Consider the following 21,041-nt stretch of genomic DNA (forward strand, 5'->3'; position numbering starts at 1 on the left):
GTGGGCTTTATAAGTCACTGCACCTGCAACAGCTGAGCCTGGGAAAGCAACAGATACCTTGAACTCAGCCCCCTAATACTCATATGTGCTTTCTCATTACCTTTTACACTAAGCAGGTGTTAGGTTATATGAAAGAAGAACTAGTTTCCTCACCCCCTTCAAAGCTTCACAGACAACTTCCTCAAAAATTTTCAATGAAGCTTTTCTTTTGTCATCCCATCTAGAAAATTTCAGAACTTGCAAAAGATCATCCAACTGAAAAAGGCCCAAAATCTTTATCAGCTTCCTGCTAATCTGAAAATACAGCAGACCAACAAATGCCAAAGTTTACCTGTTAATTTTTTTTTCATTAGTAATGCTTTAGTAATGATCTTTAAATAGCATAGTGATGACAATTTCAGTGTTTTCATAAGGTTTTTAAGCATCTTAACTATAATCTTTGAAGCTACTCAATTAGCCGTGTAATCTGTACAGTTGAATACACTGAAGATGATAGTCTGAAGAGCTTTCTTCAACTGATTTCATGCTCATGGTTACCATTAGATTTGCTGATTTCTTAATCTTTTCAATACAGTTACAGAGAAAGTAGTCTGTGGTATGTTTTAATGTATGCAAGATGAAAAAAGCAAGTTTTCAGGACCACATCTGTGTTGTGGTCCTGAAAATGGAATGGTACAACTCAGTGGCTTCTTTAATACTTTGTGTGGAAAAGTGAATCAAGAATTACTGTGTAATTGGCATGCAATATTAATCCACTAATATGACTTTTTATGATACAATGCACGCTTTTCCAGTGAGTACTGTTCTGAATGGTAGCCACTTAGCTGTCAAAATTTTGGCAGCAGCTCTAGAAAGTCCTGCAGAATAGAATAGCTGTAGGAAGGAAGGCTGCAGTGTGAAGGAACAGGATCTTGTGCATCGAAAGAAACTACCTCCCAGCTAATGAGAAGGAGAATGCAGCCACTGAGCATCATAAAAGAATTTGCCATTTGTAGCATATTAATATCTCTCAGAATTTTAAGGTGTCATGTCCATAAAACTGTCCTTCCATCCTGCTGTCCAATAATTTAGCACAGTCTGGGAGAGAGAGAGAGAGACAGTCTCTGCTTGCATAAGCAGAAGCAACTGAGGAGTAGTTACTGGCCCTGTGATGCTTTGCTGTGAAAAGTAAGATAAAAATCTATTACATATAGAAGCTGTTTGGTTTTTTCTTGTTGGTCCTTCTGTTTTTTAAGTGGGACCAATGCATTTTAAAAGAATCCAAAAATGTAGCAGGTATCTCATTTCTATGAAAGCAAGATACCCCCAGATATTTTACAGTTGAACTTCAGATTAAAATTTTCCTGGTATTTGACATCAAACTAAACAGGGAAAGGTTTGAAAGAGGATCTGGTAAGGCTAGCACTCTTGCAAATATTAGGATGAGTGAATTTTTTTCATAGCATACAAAATATCAAGTCAATTAATTTCTTTTCTTTCAAAGATGAGAGGTATTAAAAAATGGCAAAAATAATGTTTCTGAAGTATGTTCACTTCTCGATGCATCTGTTAAAGTGTATGAATGTTCTTTAAATTTTATTTTATTTATCTGTGGAGTTGGCAGTTTCCTTATTTCCTTACTGAAGAAGATACATCATCTGAGTTGGTTAGGACAGTTCCTTGTGTAGTGACTAGAGATACTTTGGAGACAAGCTGGCTATAATTAGAGATTTGAGAGTTGGTGCCTTCCCATACCGTTCCTCAAGTTGTAGTTGCAGTTGTGAAAATTTCTTGATCTTGGGTTTTTTGGTAGGTTGTTGTTGCCCCACCTGTTACTGGTCACTCACACTGGTCATGTTGCTTCTGTCAGTTATAATGAATTTTCAGGTAATTTTTGTTGTGCTGTTTAGATGATCCATGGTAGATACTCTAGAGCCTTATGGGGTCTTTAGAAGCACTGAGCCTGGCAGGTGAAGATAAAGAGCTTACATGACACTATAGCCTGTGGGAAGCCACTGTATAGACTGGCTTGTTGTGCTGCTGGTGGTATTGTGTGCTCCTGAGGCATGCTCTGTATCAGCTCAGCTTTCTGAAGAGCTGATGGTGGTGTGCCCAGGTACAGTCCAGTTATGACACGAACCACAATGCTCCAGACTTGCTCCCTCTCTAAGGCAGCTAGGAACAGTTCTGACATTGTGAACCAGAGACATATTTATATCCTTGGTTTGAAAATGCATTGTTTCACTACAAAAATAAATTATGTTTATCAATGCAACTAATATTTGTTTATTTCATCACATTTCATAAAGCTTTGGTAACTTGTGTTTTACTAAATTATGTTGTTAATTTTGGAAACTCCTGCATAAGTGAATCTCTCAAAGAATTAATGTTGGTGTTTTGGTTGGGTGTTTTTACCCAAATATTCTAATCTTTTTTCCTGCCGTGACAGAGCTGTAGAACGTGTTACGAATAGAAGCTGAGCAATGGTTCACAATGAGCAATGTACAATCTGTTAAGTGTTGTTGTCTTATTTTGCTGTGTTTATAAGTGATTTGGACTGTGAGGAAGTGAGAAGCTTAGTCCTGCCAGGAAAACAAAACATCCCAAGAGGCTGAGAATGGTCTCTTATTTACTTGCTTACCTCAAGAAGGCTGTGATTATGATGGAGCCCAAAAAGACTGAGGTAACCAACAGACTGCAGAATGTGTTAAGTTCCTGGCCAAGTGCTTATGTCCACTCTGTGGAGGACAAACCTGCAGAGCAGCCTGGCTTCGGATGCTCCACGTAGCAGTTGGTCGTGGGTGTCCTGTGGGCCTCTGTGATCCTGCTGCTTGAAGATGCAGTTCCTGCATTGTGGCTCCTTCACCTTCAGACACTCTGAATCTGGGGAAAAAAGTAACTATTACACTGCAAATGTCAGGATGGTATATTAAGTGTGAAACTTGAGAATTTATGTTGTGTACTCAGTGCTGTAGCAGGAGAACATGGAGATGCTTAAAAAGTCAGAGTCTGTTAGGAGACCATCCAAGAAGTGTTTAGGAAGGAGTGCACTGTCTTACTGGTACAGTTATCTACCTCATGGACTCTTACTTCAGCTTTTCAGGAGGGCTCATTGGAGTGAGCTATTCCCAGAACCACAGCTTTTTGGTTTGTTTGTTTTATGGGAAACTCATTGGCTTACTCTGAGAGCTTAGGAGTGAATAACGCTTATACAGTGTGGATGTTCAAGGTAACAGATTATTGGAATAAATTAGGAGCTTGACAGCACAATCATCTTATTGCTATCTGTTGAGAATATTTTTAAGTAAAAGCCGAGAGGCTCGTTTTATGAGGATATTTCTGAGGCTTATTGAGATCCTTCATTTTCAGTATCAGGTGGCTAATGAAGAACTGCTTAATTCAGTTATAGTATTTGTCTTGCAAGGCGTTCTGTGACTGAGTGGTTCCACTTGCAGTAGCTAATATTACTTGGATATTAAAGTTTTTTGAATTTTGTGAAGAAGCTCGGTTTCTCCTGTAAATATCATGTTTCTTCAACAGTAGGGAAAGATCAGATGACAGAAGAGGTTTCCTGGCACAAGTTTGTAGCAGTTTCTGGTTTTCTTTTTGTCTCTGAGTAACTGTTGTAAGGGAGCTGCATGTGGTCTTTATAAAGATACAACAATAAGGGAATTAAGTTTGGTTACTTACCTATTCTAAAAGCTAAGTGAAGACACATGAACTTAAGAAAAGTGTATTTCTGAGAGAATACAAGATTGAGCAATTTGTTTATCTAGCATTGTGTTATTAGTATCCTTAACACTGCAGTCTTTGGACTTCATGGATTTTAGTCTGCTTTAATACTCTAGTAATCGGGTTGCTTTTCCCCACCCTTGAATTTGAGGTGTAAGATGATAAATCTCTTTCCTTTGGTAGGCATCTTGGTAAGCACATACAGAAGTGATGGAGTACTAGACACTGGTATGGCATGTGATACTCAGCCATTATCTGTTTAGAAAATATTCCACTAATACTCACTTTACAGTTTCAGCATTTATTTTGTCTGTGGCTAAGAGGTCTTACTCCAGTTTTATCTCAGAAACTGAAAGTCTTAACTGTTATAGCCCATGGCACCAGTTTACAAAGTGGTGATTTCAAAGAAATCTAATGTGGTGGAACTTGGTCATTAAATAGTTAAGGATGCTATAAGGATTTTGAGGGAGAACATTTCTGTCTGTGCTTCAGAATTTGCACGAATACTTTCTTTTAAGGTAATTTTTACTGCTAGATAACATTCTTCTGAAAAAATCTGATTCCCACACTCTGTTTTGGGTGTTGTATAGTTTGTATGCTTTAACTAGAAGGAACCAAACATGAAATTATTATGCTTTGGAACTGTTGGTATAGCTTTTCACCCACTTTCTCTTTTTGAAAAAATACTAATGTTATTTTTAGCTACTACTACTTTGTAGTTCTGAGAAGGAATATTGTTTTACTGTGTCCTCTTGTCATTCAACAAACACATTATAGGTACATTTATGCATCTCTGCGTGTTTATTTCAGTGCAATGCGTGTATTGTTGTCCAAGTTACCACGACCATGGATTGTTGATGAGAAAAAAGATGATGGTTACACTGCCTTGCATCTGGCAGCTCTCAATAATCATGTGGAAGTGGCTGAACTTTTGGTGCATCAGGTAGGACACTCTTCTTACGAGGATTTAAATGTCACACTTCAGTTAACCATCTGATGTGAAAATAGTTTGCTTCTTTATGCCTCCAATCGCAATGCAGGAGCAGTGGAGCAGGGAAGGACACATGGTGAGTTCCAAAGGTCAAACTTGCCTTTGAGATCATTACAATGGCCTAATGCTGCAGAGGGACTGAAAAATTTGATACCTAGTTTGATTCAACAGATCAACATCTGTACAGTGAATAATTAAAATATTTAATCACTTCTGCTCTCAAATTTCCAAACTAGGAATCATATTCGGGGTTGTATTCAGTGCCCTAATGGTCTGCCTTGCCTGCAGATGAGTTGCTGGAATGATAACACTCTAATGCTTTGAATGTCTTTCAGGGCAATGCTAACCTGGATATCCAGAATGTTAACCAGCAAACTGCGCTGCACCTTGCCGTTGAACGACAGCATACACAAATTGTTAGGGTAAGTATCTTATTTGCAATAAACCATATGGTCAGTGGTACTTGACTCAAGCTGATTGTAGCTGTTAAGACATGAGTACTTCATAAACATTTAAAAAATGATTTAACAACATGTAACCATTGAATGTTTGTATGATTAATTTTAAACAATTAAGAAACATCCCAACTTGCACAGAAGGTCGGTCAACAATATGAAGGATGCTTCGGGAATGCTAAATTTTTGTACACATGCATTATGGTTTCCTCTACGTGGTTGCCAGTTCCAGCATCCCTCCTTGTTGAGTAAGGGAGAATGTGTTCCTCTGTTACTTGAGTGAGTCTTGTCCTGTAACAGGGCTTTCGAATATCATTTTTGATGCCTCTTGCTGTATGAGTAATTATTCTTGCTCATAGCTTTTGCAACTTGTAGCCAAGTGAAACATCTTTTTAGGAGTTTAACTACTTTACAGCCTTCTGAGTGTGTAATTTCCCCTGTTCTTAGCTTTCAATTTAATTTAACAAAACTTTCCTGCTGGCACAGGAAACGGGAGTCTGGCACGGCTTGCCCATTCTGGCCTGTGTGCACTGTCCATATGGGACCTATGTGACTTGGTGTCTGGATTGCTAGCGTGGGCTGTTGAGGCTCAGAGAGCACTCACTGCTGTAGGGGATGTTCCCCATTAGTGAATACATCAACCTGGCCTTTGCCCTCTGCATAAATTTGTTTAATTTGTCTTTGTAGGGTGAGAGTCATCTTATATTAAAAACTGTCTTTTATTCAGGCCTACAGAGAATAGTCCCTCCTATGCAGACCTGTATCTGTGGTTCTGTTTAGCATTATTTTGCTGTAAGGTTTCTCCATCTCCAAGGGCTGATGGATGTGATCCCATTACAGTGAAACATGTGATATGGCCCTATATCTGGAACTGCTTGCTACCAAAAGAATGGTTTCCTAGAGTCAGTGTCACTTGCATCCTGCAAGCTATTTGGCAGCTATATTTGGTGATCTCTTGTGCCCTTCTGGAATTGACACAGTACCTGGGAATACAATACTAATGTAGCAGATGAGCAGGAAGGTAGGCATGTAGAAGAACTAGTATGTATATTGGGCTGATGTGCTTATATCTGAGAATGTTTAAGTGAATGACCCTGTTGAGTATCCATACTTCAGAGTTGGATTAACTTTGAGAAGTCCTAAAATAACTCATGCAGCCATGAAAAGAACATGTTGGCTCTGTATTTCAAAATTAATTCCTATTGGGTACCTTCCAGGGCTGGGTTGTACCCTCAGGCATCTGTGGAATAGTGGTCAAAGGTAGCAGGGTTCTTTTAAAAGCCCTGCTGCCTTGACAAAGAGTGGTTTGTGGTGTTTTGGGGGTTTTTTTTCCTTCCATTTTTCTTTTTTTTTAAACTTCTGCAAAGGCTTTGAATTTCCATGGTAGTCAAGGATTCCAAGTTGCTCTGAAAATAGTTCTCTTACAGATTTTCTTCCAGGAGAAACTCTTAAGCAGTAAATAGCTAGTGGCAGACACAAGATGTGAATATGAGAAAAAAAAAATTGGGCCAGAGTAAGTCCATTTAGAAAGTGTAAGAAGTTGGGGGAGACTGTTGCAACTATTAGCTGGTTTACTTTGTTTCATTTGTGGAAGAAAAGATTGGAGAGAATGGTAAGCTGCAGCCAATTACAAGCAGTTATTTCCTTGAAAATTAAGTTCTGAATTCCTTTTAAGCTATTTTCCTTTTAGCCTTTTCTAGAGTCTGAGATTCTTTGGTTCCGAGAGGCCGAGATCCTTGCAAGCATGCAAGTTCTGAAGAGGAAGATCCCCCTTCAAGCATTCCTGTTTCTAGGCTCTGTCTTTTGTCTCTGCTGCTAATACAAATTTTGCAGCGTAGCAAAAGCTCAAAACTAAAGTTAAAACCTCAGCTGCTATCTGCAGGTTTCCGAATAGCAACAGTGACAGGGTTTAATTTTTAGGGGCAATTATTATTTGTCAGCATGTGTTGATTTTTTTGTTTAACAGCATATCTGAGGAAGTTCTGGTATATTGAATTATGGGAGGGCGGTACACAAAGGCAATATGAATAGGAGGGCCTCTGCAGCCTTATGCTTCCTTTCATGTCATGTGACCTGGAACATGTGTCTAAAATTAGCCTTAAAGACGAGTCTTACAGTTCAGTACTTTCCAAAGTGTTCTGAGATAGTATTTAATAGTGTCATTGGTTTTTATGTCTTCTGCTGAATAAGGGTAAACCTACGAACATGCTTAAGTACTTTGCTAATGGGAGGATACTGTAAATTAAGTTGTAAAGTGTAACATGGTGTGAAAGTGGTGATTTTTGATGTCATTGAAACCCAATAGTAAAGAATACGTAGGTATCTGAAGTATTGCCCACTTGTTCTGTTTCTGATACATTGCTGTAATATGTTACATTGTTTGTTTGTAGGCTGTCTTGTTAGAATTAAAAGGTTTTGGACAGTAGAAAGAATCCTCTAAAATAGCATCTCTTGTAGCACTCCCTCAGAGCACAGGCAAGTGTTAGGCTTCTGCTGAAATAAACTTGATATTTAAGAGATAAATGCTTCAGTTGAGGGCTGAGCTCCAAGTATGGGAAAATAAATTTAAATAAATTCAACTGTGAATTGTGGCAAGATGAAAGAATAACCCTTTTGGACCTCCTAGAGCATTCTAAACCATAGTTTCCTGAAATTAGTTTTAGAAGGAATAAATAGCTTTTTTTGAGTTCTAAATTCAGTTCTTTCTTTTCAGCTCTTAGTCCGTGCAGGTGCTAAGCTGGATATTCAGGATAAAGATGGGGATACTCCCCTGCATGAAGCTCTGAGACACCACACCCTGTCACAGCTCCGCCAACTCCAAGACATGCAAGATGTGGGCAAGGTAGATACTGCTTGGGAGCCATCAAAGAACACAGTAAATAAAATGCATTTATTTATTCCTTTTTTTTCTTGTGCGTTTGTCTCTTTATTTGTCTAGCTTGTCTAGTTCTGTACTGTTCAACTGTTTTTTGGCAGCATAAGTTTACGTAGACATTCTGCATTAAACTGCAGTGTAGGCAGAAATCATATTGTTGTATGTGGCCTTTCACATGTAGTCATTATCTTTGTTAAAGAAAAATAGGGTTATTTAGTTCAAAATATTTCTACAGATCTATCTTCCATAGTGAACATATATGGCTGCCAAAAAATGAAAAGTAGCTTTTTAGGAAAGAGAAATAAACAGTATTACAGTACAGAATAAGACTAAAATTGTTTTCTGTGATGCATCATCTTGCATGTCTTTGTAGCTTTAATTGTTTAGCTGCCTCTATAACCTTCTGAAAGTTACTCTGTTAGAATGAGACATTCTTAATCTTTGTATGTTTATTGTTTATCTTTCTGACAGAGTTCATTTCAGAAATTGTGCTGTAGTAAGGAAATAGTCAAAGAAACTCCAGGTAAAAAAGGTCAAAATGTTTTATTGAAAAAAAGGAACTCTCACACACAAAAAGCTGTGTTAACCCCATATGCAAAGATGAAGTTCATAGTTTTGCTGGTAGGCAAAGGAGAAATAAGATTCTGGAGTGATTGGGATTGAGAAAAACAAACAATATTTTTTTCTTTAAATATTGAAGATGTACAATGCCACAGTGGATCAGATTTGCTGAATCATTAGTTACCAGTGTAATAGTATTTTTTCTAATTTTAACTGTGTGTGGTAAGATTTTTGCATTTCATTCAAAAAAACCCCCACCAATTTTATTAAAAAGCCTTTGTTCAAAACAGTAATTCCACTGTACAACAAATGTTTTTCAGACTGCTTACTTAATCCCACTGAAATACACTAGAATAAACTTTGAAAAGAGATTTAAAATATGACTGATGTATGTAAGAAAATGCTTGTGTCCCTTTAAGTGAGAGGAGGAGAAAGCAATTACAGTTCAGTTGCTTCCATGATCTGAAATGGACTCTCTGAGAAGTGGCCATCATACTTTGTATGCATGTATTTAATTGTGAAACGAATGAACAGGAGATAAATTCTTTTCCTCTGAGCATTTCATAAATTGGTTTCTCTGTTGCCCATCTTATTAATGGCATCCACAGTGAAACTAGAGTTGTTGTGTTTTGAGGTTTTTTTTAACACAAGTAGTGGGGTTTTTTTCTACCACCTTCCTAAATTTTAGTTTGGGGGGATTTTGTTTTGAAGAATTAAGTTTTTCTTCTAGTTTCATTTGAGATGTATCCTTGGTTTTAAAAAAAAAATAATTACACTTTTGGTTTACTTCTATTAAAATAATTTTTAAAAAGGTGGGGGGGGAGGACACCACAACAAACAAACAAAAAATCCCTGCATGATTGTACCTCTGATCACCTAAAAATGTTTTAATGTTTAAAAAAAAATTGTGATCAACCAGTACCTTCTATATTAGCTTACTATTGGTCATTTTTTTCACTTTGTTTAGCTGCAGAGAAAGTTTTTGCCTAACTAACAAATTTGGGAGGTTTAAGTGGTGTGGAGAAGATATGTGCCCTCAGAGAAGAGGTGAAAACTTGCTTATTTTAATTTTATGTGGCAGCAGCATGAGATGTGGCTGAAATGTAAAAGATGGAGTAAAGCCTGACTAAAATATACCTGAAAACTCTTTAAGACGATGAGCAGATCAAACTACCTTGACAATGTTTTGTGGAAAATAGATTTTCTTGAATAATTCTGATGACTGTTCCACGCAAAGGAGCCAGTCTTGGTGTAGTGTATATCCACACCAAGTGAAGCAAATTATCTGTGTTTGATTTTCCTCATGGAGACAAATAGCTGTTTCATTCAGGAGTAGCGTAGGGCCCATAAGGTGTAAGTGTGGATGGCAAGAGAACTCTTGTCCCAGCAAACAAGAAGGGACTACAGCAAATTGTTTGGTGTAGTCATGCCTTCAAAAAATGTCTATTCTGCCAACCTTGGAGCAAATCAGCTTTCACTAGGCATTGTCCTGCCTTGGCTGGATTACCGTCATGGTCCAAGGTACCTGGACTGAAGCTAAATAAAATCTCTGTTTCACTTCAGCCAATGCTGTAATTGAGGTGCAGAAAAACAGTCTGAATTTATAAACAAAAATGTTTTGTGATCTGACACCACAGAAAAATTTCTCTCCATAACTTACTGGTTTTCCTGATATGAAGTCTTTCAAGCTATACTGTTCTTACCTTATCACAGGTGATCTGTGAATTCATGAAGTGACCTTCAAGAGTCTTGTAGCACCTCAGTAATACTGATGTGAGAACTCCTAACTAGAAATATAGACTGAGGCTTAAAAAAAATGCTTCCCTAGGAAACTGGGTGGCTGTATGATAAGGATAATCTTGCAGTTATCAAGGCAGAGTAAAGACTTCTAATACATACTTCGCCTGCTGCAAGACATGGACCCAAACCAAGCCTTTTTCTTCACAAACATCTCTGAGGGATGGGGGAAATAACTAGAGGGACTTTGAAAACTGTTTTCTTCATAGTTCATACTTCAAGATACACAACCTTTAGGGCTTTGGTGACAGGTATCTGGTATTTTAAATTCATTTCTACATGCTGTTGTGTCTACAATAGCTCATCTAGTTCTTTAAATACTAAATGGTTGTTACTCCAGCCAAAATTTCTTAATTTTTAGGAGTGATACTTGACACCCAGCTTTTAGAAGACCAGCTACAGGGATAGATTGTACAAACTGAAAGTGGCATAGAAAGATGTACATCAGTCAAGTTGGGCACTTAATTAATGGGAAAAAGGTGCATACAAAATCCTGCCTCTATCCTACTGTCAAAACCTTTATAATTCTGGAATTCATCACTTAAAACTCCTTGAATTGGAGCTGTCCCAGCTGTGCCGAAGTGGTTCCTTTGAATATAGTCTAGTATAGTTGGCTGAGGGATTCTTAGTGGTACCAGCAGTTTCATGTTATATGTAGACTGAATTATACTTACACATTTTATCTGATCAAGCTTTAATACAAAAAAAGATGTTGGGAGCAGGCCCAGAATGCTCCAGAGTAAGTGAATCCTCTCCTTGCTGGGCTACAGTTGAGAGCCTTCTCTCTTCATTCTTGTAGTTGGCCCTGTGAATCATGCATAATAGGTACACTAATACAGAAATAGAGTAATAGTTGTAAAAGGGCAAAGGAGCATTATATGACTAGGATGGGAGGACAGGTATGTGAGTTTAAATCCCACCAGGCTGAGAAGGCAACTGAAAGCAAGTCTTTCTTGGGCAGGTACTTTACTCACTAGACTAAAAGTAAGTGTGTATTCATTTCTCTGCCTGACTATGTTTTCAGTCCCAGCATGGTGGTGGTAGCATTTTGTCTGAACTCATCAATTTCAGTGTACTTCGAGTGTATTCTGAATATACCCACTGGGACTTTGCCCTTTACAGTGCTTATATGGAAGGACAGCCACTTCACAAGTGAGTATAGGTGTGCAGGAGATTGAATGCTTCAATAGCTGAACTATTCCTTGCTGAATTTTAGTTCCTTAAAGGAAAGTTGAGTATAGCTGACTCAAAATTAAGCAACCATGTGATTGTTTTGATTTCTAGTTCTAGAGACGCTTCCGTCAGCTTACAGATTTATACATATGTGCGTGTATGTGCATGTGCACATGTCAAGTAGTTTTCCTTTAGCCAGACTATTCCTAACTGTTTAGAGAGTCTCTCAAGTTGCTTATGTATTTGTTTTCTTTCAGTTAATAATGGGACTTGGCACTCAGGGAGCAGAGAAGAAGAGTGCAGCATCTATTGCCTGCTTCCTGGCAGCCAACGGAGCTGACCTCAGCATTCGTAATAAGAAGGGTCAGTCTCCTCTCGATCTCTGCCCTGATCCTAGTCTCTGCAAAGCATTGGCTAAATGTCACAAAGAAAAAGTCAGGTTTGTATATTTACAAAAGATGCAGTTTCCAAATCTCTGCTTTCTACAGATTAACTAATGTATTTAAAACACTGTACCTTTATGAGCAATAGTGTTAAAACATAGAAGCTTTTTCTTGACTTTCAATTAGTTCTTTATTTTCTGTGGTACATTGAATGCTATTTACAAATACATTAGTTGAAACTTACACAAGTCTTGCAGGACTTTCATATCTGTTAATATGGGAGGGAGGAGAACGGGAAGGTGACAATGTGCAGGTGGAGGTTGGTAGAACTTCAAACCATCCCAGAAAAGGGAGTGGGGTGGAAATCACTGAAGGAATAACTAAGCATTGCAACAGATTGCTCAGGGAGGTTGTGAAATCTCTGTGTGAGTTTTGAAGACTGGAATGGGCAAAGCCCAATATAACCTGATGTGAATTTGGTGTTGATGCTGCTTTAAGCAGATGGCCTCCTGAGTACCTGTCAGCCTGAATGATTATATGATTCTGTAAAAAGAGGATGACAGGTTGGTCTGATGTTTCAGAAGCACTTCTCTAGGAATTGTGATTTCAGTGAAATGTCATGTTATCAAGTGCATGGAGTATGAGAAGTTTCAGCTTGCTACTTGTCCCCACTGCTGGCTTACGTGATTCTCATCCTTAATACCTGTATGGAAATCAAAAATGTGCTTTCAAACTGTCACGAAAAGAGACCGTTTTCGTTGATGCTGCCCTGGTGTGTAAGGTGCTTATTCAGAGTCTTTCTGTCTGCGTTTGTCCATCCGTCTCGGCCTCATCCCTGTGGCTGCTGCTCTTTCTCGCCACCTTTTATGGGCTGGTGAGGGCTGTAGGGACGAGCTGCTTGGGTTCAACGCGTGCTCCCTCCGCTGGTGGAGCAGCGGCATAGGACAAAGATCCGAGGGGAGCTAACTGCCGGGAGCCTAGGGCTGCTTTTACAATCCTGTCACTTGCTAAGTATTGGAAGTATCTTCAAGATTAAGGTTTTAGGCTGTACTGTTCTGAATCTACAGGGTATGTCTCTATTAATAAATTAAACTCTTAGGGCAGGAGGGAAGGGGTTTTTATGTTCACGAGCTACTATTCTAACTTGTGTGGCCTGTTTCTGTACAGTGTCTTACCTGAGCATGTGACCTTGTACTCTGGTGTCAACTGTACATTTGGGAAAATGCAGTTTGGATTGCTTTATGATGCCTAAATGCATAGGACTATATAGATAAACAGCCAATTGATGTGCATTCTACATTAAGTATTTCAAAAATTCTTAAAAGTAAGTTTGACTGCAAGATTTCTTCGTAGTGGTCAGGTTGGTTCCCGAAGTCCATCTATGATCAACAATGATTCTGAAACCTTAGAAGAATGTATGGTGTGTTCAGACATGAAGAGAGATACTCTGTTTGGCCCCTGTGGACACATTGCCACATGTTCTCTGTGCTCACCACGGGTGAAAAAATGCCTCATCTGTAAAGAACAAGTTCAGTCTAGGACAAAGGTAAAAAACCTACAAAGTTTATTGGTTCTCTTTCTGTTTTTAATGGAAAAGTAAAAAAAGAAGTCAAGGAGAAGTGTGGTGTATTTTAAGTGGTATTTTGCCTTATAGGTGTCTCGATGGAATTAATTTTGCATCATAATGATATCTTGTTCCAATGTTATATGTTACTATTTTCTGCTTGCCTGTGCTCATGTCCTACTTGCTCCTCATTCTTTCCCCACCTTGCAATGTCTTTATTGTTCAGGTCCTCCCAAGTTCCTAGTACAGTCACCTGAGGATGCTTTATTTAAATAGATTTTTTTTTTCTTCCCCCTGCATTGTATTTATTTTTTTTCCACGTTAAGATAAATTGCTGCTTTTCCTGAAGTGTAATTTCCTTCAGTAATATTCAGTTCTTCCAAGTTCCTTTATTCCTTAGGGCTGCTTGGAAATATAATTTGCCTGTAAACTGAGTTAGTTAATATGAGCTTGTTTTTGAAGTTAATAATTACTTTCAGCTTTCATGTTTTCTTTCTTTGGAATCATGAATTTAATCTCCTTTAGAGTATCAACCAGTTGTGCCCTATTTTGAGGACCTAATCCCAGTAAGGTCCTCGGGTTTCTTAAATGGTTGCTCCCAAGTATTTGTGACTATATGGGTACATCCCCATTGCTTTTCTGTTTGAGTATTCTTTTATTCCCCATAATCACCAAGTCTTGTCCTTCTGTTGATTTTTGGCTGTTCAAAAAAAAAAATCCCACAAAAAAACCCCACCCCACCCCCAAACCCCACCCAAACAAAAAGACCAAAAAAACCCTCGTGTTCCATACACAGGTTTTCTGATCTGTAGAAAACACACTCTATTCCTTTTATCTTTTTCCAAACACACTTGACCAGTCTGCTTCTGTGGTATGTTTTGCTGTTTTTACTATTCACTCTCTTATTCTTTCTTCTTATACCATTCACTGTTCTGCAATGCATATTTTCAAAGGCCAAACGTTAACATAGTGTGAGCTCCTTTTCTCTAGACTTTCTTCATAGTCAGTGAAAAGGTTCTGCCACTGGGTGATTCAGAGCAGCAAAATAAGGCTTCTACTTCCACTCATCCATCTTAAGAAGCTAATCTATGGTAATCAGCTTTCCCAGGTGAAAGCTAACCTTTGTGGATAACCTTCCTTTGATTTCTTTTGCTAAATTAGATTGAGGGAGGGGAATACCTGTTCAATACTTCTCTTACACTTTTCTGTATAAAAACTTATGGTAATATCTACAAAGCTAAGAAATGAGCAAACCTGGACAACAGTTCTGTGAACTGGAAGAGGTGGTCCAGACCAGTATGAATGGACTGATACGCGGTGTCTGTGGTCACACAATATATACAGTTCATCATATTAAAGGGCCTGAGAAATGCTAACCCAGGATATTAAAACAGATTACTATAAAAGTCTCTTAAGTGAATTTTGTAGAATCGTAGAATAGTTTGGGTTGGAAGGGACCTTTAAAGGTCACTTAGTCTCACCCACCCTGCAATGAGCAGGGACATCTTCAACTAGATCAGGTTGCTCAGAGCCCCGTCCAACCTGACCCTGAATGTTCCCAGGGATGGGGCATCTACCGCCTCTCTGGGCAACCTGTTCCAGTGTTTCACCACCCTTATCATAGAAAATTTTCTTCCTTCTATCTAGTCTGAATCTACGCTCTTTTAGCTTAAAACCATTACCCCTTGTCCTATTGCAACAGTCCCTGCTAAAAAGTCTGTCCCCATCTTTCTTATAAGCCCCCTTTAAGTACTGGAAGGCTGCAGTAAGGTCTCCCCGGAGCCTTCTCTTCTCCAGGCTGAGCAACCACAATTTAAGTATTTATGGTGGAACAAAGAAGGAGAAAAGAATAAAGAAAAAGAAACGTATACTGCCTTAGCTGCTTCTCTGTGCCTATCAGTCTACTGAACACATAAATACTGCCAGCAAATATCTATTCTTAGAAATCAGTGTGATAACTCATTTAAGTTGCATTTTGAGATGCTGAATTAGTTAAAATAACAGTGGATGGAGCTTCTTAAAGTCCACATGCCTTGCCAAAGACAGTGTAGAACCAAATTAATGTAGAGAGCAGGAGATAAACTTTTCTCATATGTGTTTATTGTTCTTTACAGATTGAAGAATGTGTAGTATGTTCAGACAAAAAGGCAGCAGTGCTTTTCCAGCCTTGTGGTCATATGTGTGCCTGTGAGAGTAAGTAAACTTAATGGAAGTTCTTTTTGAAGTAATCTTGAAACAGAACATTTTTAATCAGATTGCGAAAAGCTCATTAGTAATCTGACTTCAGGTCCAGTTTACACAGTAGTCTGGTGTGATAGTCAGAATTTTGGCATTATTAGGTGTGCTGGTAATGAAATAATTGGAGGACAAAGTGGAGATTTTAAAAAAATTCAGAAAGCAAGCGCTCTTCCATCTGAATTGTTTAATTCGGTGTAGGCTTGCTCAGATTATAGAAGCCTGCTGTATATCATAAAAACTTCTGAAGTAATTAGAATTAATTTTATTGCTTTGTGGCAGCTTTTTGCGGGCATTCAGATGTGCAGGTGCTGTTTTAAAAGAATACTGTAAATATTTAATATGCTTCATTACTAATGCACAGATTTGCACAAGGGCTATATTTTTCCCTTAAAGACACCTCATATATCTTTGTAAAGAGCACCAGTTATGATTCACTCTGATTTATGTTGTGTAGAAAAAACAGACGAGATCTCCAGAATTTTTTTGATTTTGAGAGTATGTAGATGAGAATGCAGCCATCACCAGACATTTCAGGGCATTGTTGAAGGGTCATTTGCCTAGAGAAGAGCAGCCCTTGTTGGTGAGGATCTACATAAGAGGGAAGGTAGTCATTCCCATAAGTAACTGCTTACTTTGTCTCGCTAAAGAAGTCTGGTTTCTTCCTCTGTTCTGGCTGAGACACCTGACATTGAATCACTACTGACTTTATAGTTATCCTGATCTGGCCCCTTTCACTGTCTGCAGTTGAAAGATGATGAGAGAAGGGGTTTTTTATTAGTTTCCCAGGAAGAGGATAGCAAAAAGATTGATTGCTCTGGTGAAGGATTTCAGCAGTGCAATACATGTCACCAAGTCTAAGCTGGAACAAGGACAGCAAAAGTTTTAACAGATGTAGATGGCTTCTTTCCAGATTATCTTCTGGACATCTTGTTCAAGCAGGATGAGAGAGAGTCTTCAAATTTGTGTAGTTTATAGGACCCACTCTATTGATTCACAGTAACTTTCAGCATTTATGAGACAATCTTTTGCCTTTTGTAGAAGAATTACAGCCTCCTTGATAGGATTATATCAAAAGATATAGGTTTACTCTTTTAAGGGTAAGGATCCACACCTGTTTGCACCTGGAGCATTAGGACAGTAAGTGAGATACTTTGTTCTAAAGGAAGAAACAGGTAGTCAAGATGTTCTTGGAAATTCTGTTCTCAAATGTGTGTGATTTTACTTTAACTTCTGTAATTCCTGTGGAATAGACATCCATTTGGAGAAAGAGGAACCTGTTTGCTTGAAATATGTTAAAAGAAGATAAACAGAATAGGTTAACTTTGAATCCCAGGCAAGACATTGTAGGTGTTATTTGCAGAAAATGATGTGAAGATGAGCACAAGTAGTTATTTGTATTATAAGCATTTATTATGGCATTGCTATATAGTTATTGTGAATAAACTCATGGATAGCAAAGAAGAAAAGTGAAATGGCAGGATTCAGAGTTGATTTATTTCTCTTGTCAGATTGTGCAAGCTTGATGAAGAAATGTGTACAGTGTCGGGCAGTGGTTGAGCGAAGAGTGCCTTTCATAATGTGCTGCGGAGGGAAAGGTACAGAAGATACCACTGATGATATTTGTGAGTGACTCCAAAACCCATACTCTTTCACATTCCATCACCAACTTCTTATTCTTATTCTTTTAAATGACGTAAATCTTTCCTCTTCTTTTTAAAGAAAAGTTTAATAAAAACAGTGCTAAGTCATGTATTCATTTGCTGTTTGCACTACTTTCTACACTGGTAGCAGCAGATGTGATGGTAATGCCTGTCACTACACTAAAGGATTGCTTCCAGTATCCATAGTAGAAGCTGAAACATACATGACTTTTTGGTAACTTATTAATGTCCTATGAAGCAAAAGGTGATGATTGTCTGTAATTGTGCAAATGAGCAAATAAATGTGTTGGGTTTTGTGGTGTTTTTGGTTTTGTTGTTTTTTTTTACTTCTGGAACTCTCTGGCTGATAAAGGAATGGTAAATATTTTGCTCTTAAGTACAAGCAACTTTCATGACAGATTGTTCAGTTTTACATCTCCTGCTTTGACTAGTTTTTAAATTTCTTGTGACTTCTCTGAAAAATTTCTATGAATTATTTGTATTTACTCTGTGTATGTATGTGTGGTACGCAGTGTTTGAATTGGAATATTAGGTCAGTCTTGTCATACTGTTCCTAAATAGATAAATATAAGAGTAATCCTTAAAATCAGGTTTTTAATACTCATGCTGGCAATTTAAAATTTGTCATTTGAAATACTTCTCAATTCTTCTGTTTCTTATAGTAACATTGCTTCCCAGATAAGTCAAATACAGGAATATTAATCTGAGTTTTTTCAAATTTTGAACAAACTATTTCCAAGATGCTTGTGCAGTTTTGAACATCAAATAGAATTGGCTGTGTAGATAAAAAGTCTTTTCAATGTGAAAGGATTTGGCTTTATTTTTCACATGTGCAAAAAAATTTACTGCAGGAACTTCACTGGCAAATAAGAATTCTGAGAATATTAAGGGGCTACAGGCATTCTGAGCATCATTATTGAGGAAATATTGTCAAAGAAGCACTGCCACTAACCTCAGAGAAGTTCTTTGTGAATTGAGCTGCAGTGATGTAGTGAATTTAATTAGATTATCAAATGTGTTTCACTAATGTTATTTCAGATAATTGAAAAAATGTAGTTAGTACACTGGAAATTACACCTATTTCATTAAGTTGATGCATAATCACATATCTTTATTTTCTCTAAATTACAGCAAGTGGAAACATTCCAGTTTTGCAGAAAGACAAAGATAATACCAACGTCAATGCAGACGTACAGAAGCTGCAGCAACAGTTACAAGACATCAAGGAACAGGTAAAAGTGCTGGATAGAAATTTTATAGACCACTAAAATAATTGAAAAAGCCAATGCATCTTCTGTTACTTAAAACCAAATGACATGTGGAAGTGCTTCAGTTCTTAAGTTTTAGTTAAATAACTGATATTTTTTGTGTGGTGTGGCTTTGTATGTCTTCTACATACAGGTTTAAAAAAAACCAAACCAACAAATGGCCATGTTTGATAATCAATCTATTAGAGTGTCTGTGTTAGTGTGACTAAAAAAGGATGTTCTGTCCAGTCAGTATGTTCTCTGCCTGTTTAGCTGACCTGAGTATATAGGTACAGCAGAAACTGTTTTCACAGAACAGTAATAAAAGTAGATGTTCTTCACTATTCTGTGTCTGCCTGGATCTTTACTTGTCTGTTCATGAACTGCCTTTGAACAGTGGTTGGCAGTTACCTGTCAAATGAAGGCTGTAGTTCATGTACACTTAAAATTGCGTGGTTGCAAAATTAAAACCTTTGAAAGTACTCTACATGTAATTTCAATCAGAATGTAAATGTTAAGGTTTGTCTTTGTAATTATGCAGAGTGTTTGCAGGAGGAAATTTATACAAATTGACTATAGATTGTATTGATTATTCAGTGGTTAAGTTACATGCAATTTAGAAACCCAATGAAAACCAAAAATTAATGTTTCTGATAACTGACACTTACCTATTTGTTATGTCTGTAAGTCTAGTTCCATTAGAAGCACTTAAGTAGTTGTCTACATGCAGAACTTCACTGTGTTAAATTACTAAATTATTTCCTTGCTTTTCCATCTGATCAAAGAAAAAACTTGATTTTGAGATTATTTTTTTTAAGCAGTAAAGGACCTGGGGTATCTGACTATTGTATGAACTTACTCTCTTAGAACCCCAATATTGTGATTTTTGGCTTCCCTATGTATAACACATTTGGAAGAAACTTTTCATGGATACCGGAAACAGAGAAGCGTTCTTACTATATTACTTGCTTTTTCCTCTTGTAGGCTTAGAGCAGTCAGTAATACTTCAGTGATGGCAGCACCACATATAGTCCTGGTAGTTGTTGCTCTCAGCTGTTCATGTGCATGAGAGCTAAGACTAAAGTGTTTTAGATTGCCAGTTTTAGGGCCCATATCTCTAAATGCCTTGAATTTGGGAGCTGATATGCTGTCAAGTTTTAACCTCAGTGGCATGTCTGTGAAGAGCTATTCCTGTCATATGGAGACTTGGCCAACACCCCAGTAACAAAAATTCAAATATCCAATTCAAAACAGATTCCTTTGTAGTTTTTGTCTGTAAAAGAACATGCAAAATAAAAATTGTTATTTGAAAAACGCATGTCTGTCTTGATGATAACATCTGGAGTTTCTAGATATCTCTGTCTTGTACTGTTAAGCTTCTGTTTTACTTTTTAACATTGGATGGAAAGAATAAGGTTACTGCTTTGGTATTTAAAATGATATTTGCAAAACATGTAGATAAATGCTTAAATGCAAGCAATCTATTTTCTTTTCTGGTTATTTTAGAGTTTATAAAAGATTTGAGTTCTGTTTGGGTATGCTAATACTCTTATGTATAGGGATGTGAAAGGAAAACTATGTTACGGTTTTTCTTCTTGATTAGGTGTGATCTCAGTTTTTTCAGTTGTCGTTAGGTGCTCTTTTATTCTTAACAGTTTTGTCTTACCTTTGGGATCTGGTAGTCAGAATCTTTCTGGTATCAGAAAGTTATGCTGTATTAGGGAGAAGAGGATAATCACTTTATATGTGTCATTTTCTACTTGTGTTTTCTGGTTTTCATATTTGCAGTAGTAAGAAAGATCTAATACTGGAATGCTTTGAGAATTTAAGTGTTCTCTTTTGCTTTGAAGTGCCCTTTTGTCCAAAAATTTATTTTAAAATCAATATAAAACCAGAGATTGTTCAGTGCCTCTGACCCGAAAGAGGTGGTTCTGGTCGTTCTTGTTTGCATCTTGGCTTGAGGCTCTTTCATGTTTTCCTTAGTCTTTTCTGCTTAGTCTTGTGATGGAGCAAGTTGAATTTGATTAAAATTAGTCATCTCATATTTTAAATTTGTGCTTGAAATGATGCACAGGATTCCACTATAATCATGTATTCTTTTGATTTGTGCTTTAACAGTTGAGTCTTCACGTTGCCTTGATATTTTCATACCTAAAATTAATTTGTTCTCTTTCAGCAGGTATAATCCTATGTTTCAACTCATACCTTCAATGATAATCTAATATGTTAGTGCAGCAAGCTTTTAAAACCATTTCTGGTGCCAAGCAGAAGTGATGCTGATGTCAACAGAATCTCCCACATCTGATGACCACACCATTCTTCAGGGATTCCCTGAATGTGAACCCTTTTGACTGTAATTGCAATACCTTCACTTCATTTCATACA

The 21,041-nt window shown here is 37.5% G+C and overlaps 1 protein-coding gene across 5 annotated transcripts in view; it reads left to right on the forward strand.

The window, feature by feature from the left end:
* MIB1 (MIB E3 ubiquitin protein ligase 1) overlaps positions 1-21,041 on the forward strand; it is an 80,078-nt gene that overhangs the window by 52,456 nt on the left and 6,581 nt on the right. For 2 of the 5 annotated variants that reach the window (XR_007509652.1, XM_049829141.1), the window contains exons 13-20: positions 4,522-4,654; positions 5,038-5,124; positions 7,871-8,032; positions 11,821-12,002; positions 13,300-13,492; positions 15,625-15,703; positions 17,257-17,370; positions 18,541-18,641. Coding sequence is in view for 3 of the 5 variants with exons in the window: in XM_049829141.1 (XP_049685098.1) it covers positions 4,522-4,654; positions 5,038-5,124; positions 7,871-8,032; positions 11,821-12,002; positions 13,300-13,492; positions 15,625-15,703; positions 17,257-17,370; positions 18,541-18,641 (1,051 nt within the window). In the remaining 2 variants the exon portion in view is untranslated. Of the gene's footprint in view, positions 1-4,521; positions 4,655-5,037; positions 5,125-7,870; positions 8,033-11,820; positions 12,003-13,299; positions 13,493-15,624; positions 15,704-17,256; positions 17,371-18,540; positions 18,642-20,832; positions 21,010-21,041 lie in introns of all 5 variants that reach the window. The other 3 variants (XR_007509655.1, XM_049829153.1, XM_049829163.1) reach the window with 3 other exon arrangements.

Source organism: Accipiter gentilis, chromosome 2, assembly GCF_929443795.1.
Source record: "Accipiter gentilis chromosome 2, bAccGen1.1, whole genome shotgun sequence".
Taxonomy (NCBI): domain Eukaryota; kingdom Metazoa; phylum Chordata; class Aves; order Accipitriformes; family Accipitridae; genus Astur; species Astur gentilis.